At 35.7% G+C, this 3,330-nt stretch overlaps 1 protein-coding gene across 1 annotated transcript in view; it reads left to right on the forward strand.

The window, feature by feature from the left end:
- LOC137626923 (uncharacterized) overlaps nt 1-2,213 on the forward strand; it is an 11,596-nt gene extending 9,383 nt beyond the window's left edge. The window contains exons 4-6 of the mRNA XM_068357909.1: nt 223-363; nt 1,345-1,504; nt 2,009-2,213. Of these exons, the coding sequence (XP_068214010.1) occupies nt 223-292 (70 nt within the window). The 3' untranslated portion in view covers nt 293-363; nt 1,345-1,504; nt 2,009-2,213. The remainder of the gene's footprint in view (nt 1-222; nt 364-1,344; nt 1,505-2,008) is intronic.
- Nucleotides 2,214-3,330: the final 1,117 nt, after the last annotated feature.

Raw genomic sequence — 3,330 nt, forward strand, 5'->3', positions numbered from 1 at the left:
AAAAAGTCTCAAATTTACTTTCCTTCTCATTTATAGATGATATAAATTTCAATATTCCACCAAATTATTCCTTTTTACTTTTCATTCTTATCATCATCATCATCATCATCATTATCATCGTCATCGTCTCCTTAATCATCTTAATCATCATCATCATTCCACTTAATAAAATTCCCGATCGAATCTAATAATTATTTCTTTCTTTTCTTCTCTTTGGAACAGTTGTGAGTCTTACAGAGGCATCTGGAACCCAACGTTTCAAATCCCTCCAAATGTGAAGTCTCTGGGTTAGGCTTCCGGACCAAGTCAGCCTCGACGCCTTCTGTCGATCTTTGCAAGAGACAAAAGAGATCGTATATTTAGGTGAGTTGAAAGGATGAGGGACTTTATGATATCTCGCCTTCTTCCCCTTATCCCATTCCTGTCATTCGTTCAGTTGATATTGTTATTATCATTTATTTCTATCATTGTAACTATCATTATTATTATCATTATTGCTGTATAAATTTAGAACTTTATATTCAAGGCTCAATTAATTTCTTTTCTTTTAAATAGGACAATATTGTTTTCATCTGATTTGAAATAATTTAAAAGCTTTCGATGCGGTTTTCATTTATTTCCTTTCTTATGTAAAAAGGAAATGATTTAGTTTAAAGGTGACATCACTACATCACTATAGTCACTATTGATTTCACAAATAATGATGGTGACAGTAATGAATAAAATAGTAATGATCATGATGGTAATGAAGAGGAAACCAGTATCGGGAACAGTGATAGTCAATCCAGGTTCCTCCTGACTCCGCCTCCTTTCTTTGCTGATTGGTTCTCTACAAAAATGTGGGCGGAGTCATTTGTTCTCAAGAACCAATCACCGAAAGGGACGTGAAAAGTATTATATCGACCAATAATATTGTGATATTTCAATGAAGCTGAGTTGTTATTGGCTGTGTTTCTTTATACAGTGCTCAATGCGAGTGTATCATGAGGATACTGATGTCATCCCATAAGACGATAGAAGCTTCAATGCTCCTGTGCACACACATTGACTCACACACACACCTTAACTAACACACACAAGGATATTGACTCACGCACGCACACAGATTAACTCGCACACACACATCAACGCAAAGCCATAGCTCCTAACCTTAATAATTTCGTCTCTAAATTCGTTGTTCCAGTTATCATTATTAACATTTGATCTTTTCCTTTAAAATCTTACGGAAGAAACAGATAGAAAATGTTTGGTTGTGATTTTCATTTTCCTCAATGTTGTTGTTGTTGTTGTTTTTCTTCTTCTTCTTCTTCTTCTTCTTCTTCTTTAAACCTTTTTCTCTTTCAGATATTCACTTTAGTGTCAAGGATGTCAGCAGCGTCAGTCACCCAATTCCTTTCTTGAAGGATGATCCAGAAGTCGATGTCTTGGTCAGCGATGTCCAGGAAGAAGACATCGAGAAGGTTGGGGACATCCTTCGGGCATTGCAACCACAGGATGCAAGGAGGTGAGGAGACATCATTCCTTAGAGAGAGAGAGAGAGAGAGAGAGAGAGAGAGAGAGAGAGAGAGAGACGATATAATTATTATATTAATTTGTTGAACAGAAAAATTGATTTGAAATAAGAAATTAAATCGACATCAGATTTGGAGAAAGAAAAATCTCATAGGCCTATTAATAGAAATAGTCATTTATTAATTATCTTAAAAATAGAAATAAGTTTATCAATTTGTACACTTTTCAAATGTTACTTAAAGGTTTATTTCTATTTTCAATTCATATCCTATTTGGGATCATTAAAAATTAATTGCAATACTGTGTACGTGAAGGTGTGTGTGTGTGTGTGTGTGTGTGTGTGTGTGTGTCTGAATGCACTTGTTCATCTTAACAAAAGAAGATGTCAATAAAACAATAATTAATAATATGGTTGACATCATTTCCTTTCTTCTTCTTTTCCTTTCCTTCCATTTCATCCGATTTTTCTTGTTTTCCTTCTTTTTCTTCCCAACAGATCCTTCTCTTCAATCTACTTTCCTCGGTGTTCCAAGAAGAGGAGGAGTCCTCGGGATTTCCTCCTCCCAATGATGAACTCCTTGAAGGGAGTCAGGGTGAGATACTGCATCTGTTTCCCAGAAGATGAAGAACCATATGACGAAGCCTTACTTACAGAGATGGATCTTAAGGCAAAGAAATTCACCGGATGTGGAAGGGGTGTTATTTGGTGAGTTTGCTTCTTCTTTTTCTTCTCCTTCTTCATCTGTATTGTACGATTTTGATCTCTCTCTCTCTCTCTCTCTCTCTCTCTCTCTCTCTCTCTCTCTCTCTCTCTCTCTCTCTCTCTTTTAACATTCCTCTTAAGCCTTTCAGCAGACCATAGGCCTAAAAAGTAATCTCCATTATTAGGTCTGGTAATTTTTCATATCATAGGCCTTCATCGTCTTTAGGCAGAATCTCTCTCTCTCTCTCTCTCTCTCTCTCTCTCTCTCTTTTAACATTCCTCTTAAGCCTTTCAGCAGACCATAGGCCTAAAAAAGTAATCTATATTATCAGGTTCGGTAATTTTCTATATCTTAGGTCTTATTTTTTATGATCTTCATTGTATTTAGGCTCTCTCTCTCTCTCTCTCTCTCTCTCTCTCCTTTAAGCAGACCATGGGCCTAAAAAAAATATTTATTCTATAAAATCGGGTAATTCTTTTTATATCATAGGTCTAATTGTTAATGATCATCACGCTATTTAGGCATCATCTCTCTCTCTCTCTCTCTCTCTCTCTCTCTCTCTCTCCCTCTCTCTCTCTCTCTCTTCTACCAACGTTCCAAGCCTTTCATCAAGGAATGAGCCTAGATAACTAATCTGTATTCATTAAAAGCCAAGTTTCAACAGTAATTTTCTTTTCTTTTCCTCATTCGATCACTTGATATTCCTTTTTATCTTCATTAATGGAATCAGAGACATTTCCAGAGAATGTCGTTGTGTGGATGATAGAGAGGTGTTGATGTGTAGAGCAATTTCAACATCATTATTTTCTTCACTTTTTCTTATTATTCTGCTCATTATCATTTGAGTAGAATCTCTGATTATGTTTGTTTGAATATCATTATTTATGTCTCCCTCCAATTCTTTCCTCACTTCCTTCAATTCTCATCATATTCATCTTCCTTCTTTCTTTCACTATCATTATTATTTCTTTCTCTTAAGAATAAAGATTTCCCTCACCATATCCGATGCTATTTTTCATTAGCTTTTGTGCTGAGTCATCGCAAACAACCAAAGTCTATTTCATAATGGTGTTTTCTTCTTTGCTCGGTAGGTGGACTGATGCACAGATGTTCC

The sequence above is a fragment of the Palaemon carinicauda genome, chromosome 34, assembly GCF_036898095.1.
Source record: "Palaemon carinicauda isolate YSFRI2023 chromosome 34, ASM3689809v2, whole genome shotgun sequence".
NCBI lineage: Eukaryota > Metazoa > Arthropoda > Malacostraca > Decapoda > Palaemonidae > Palaemon > Palaemon carinicauda.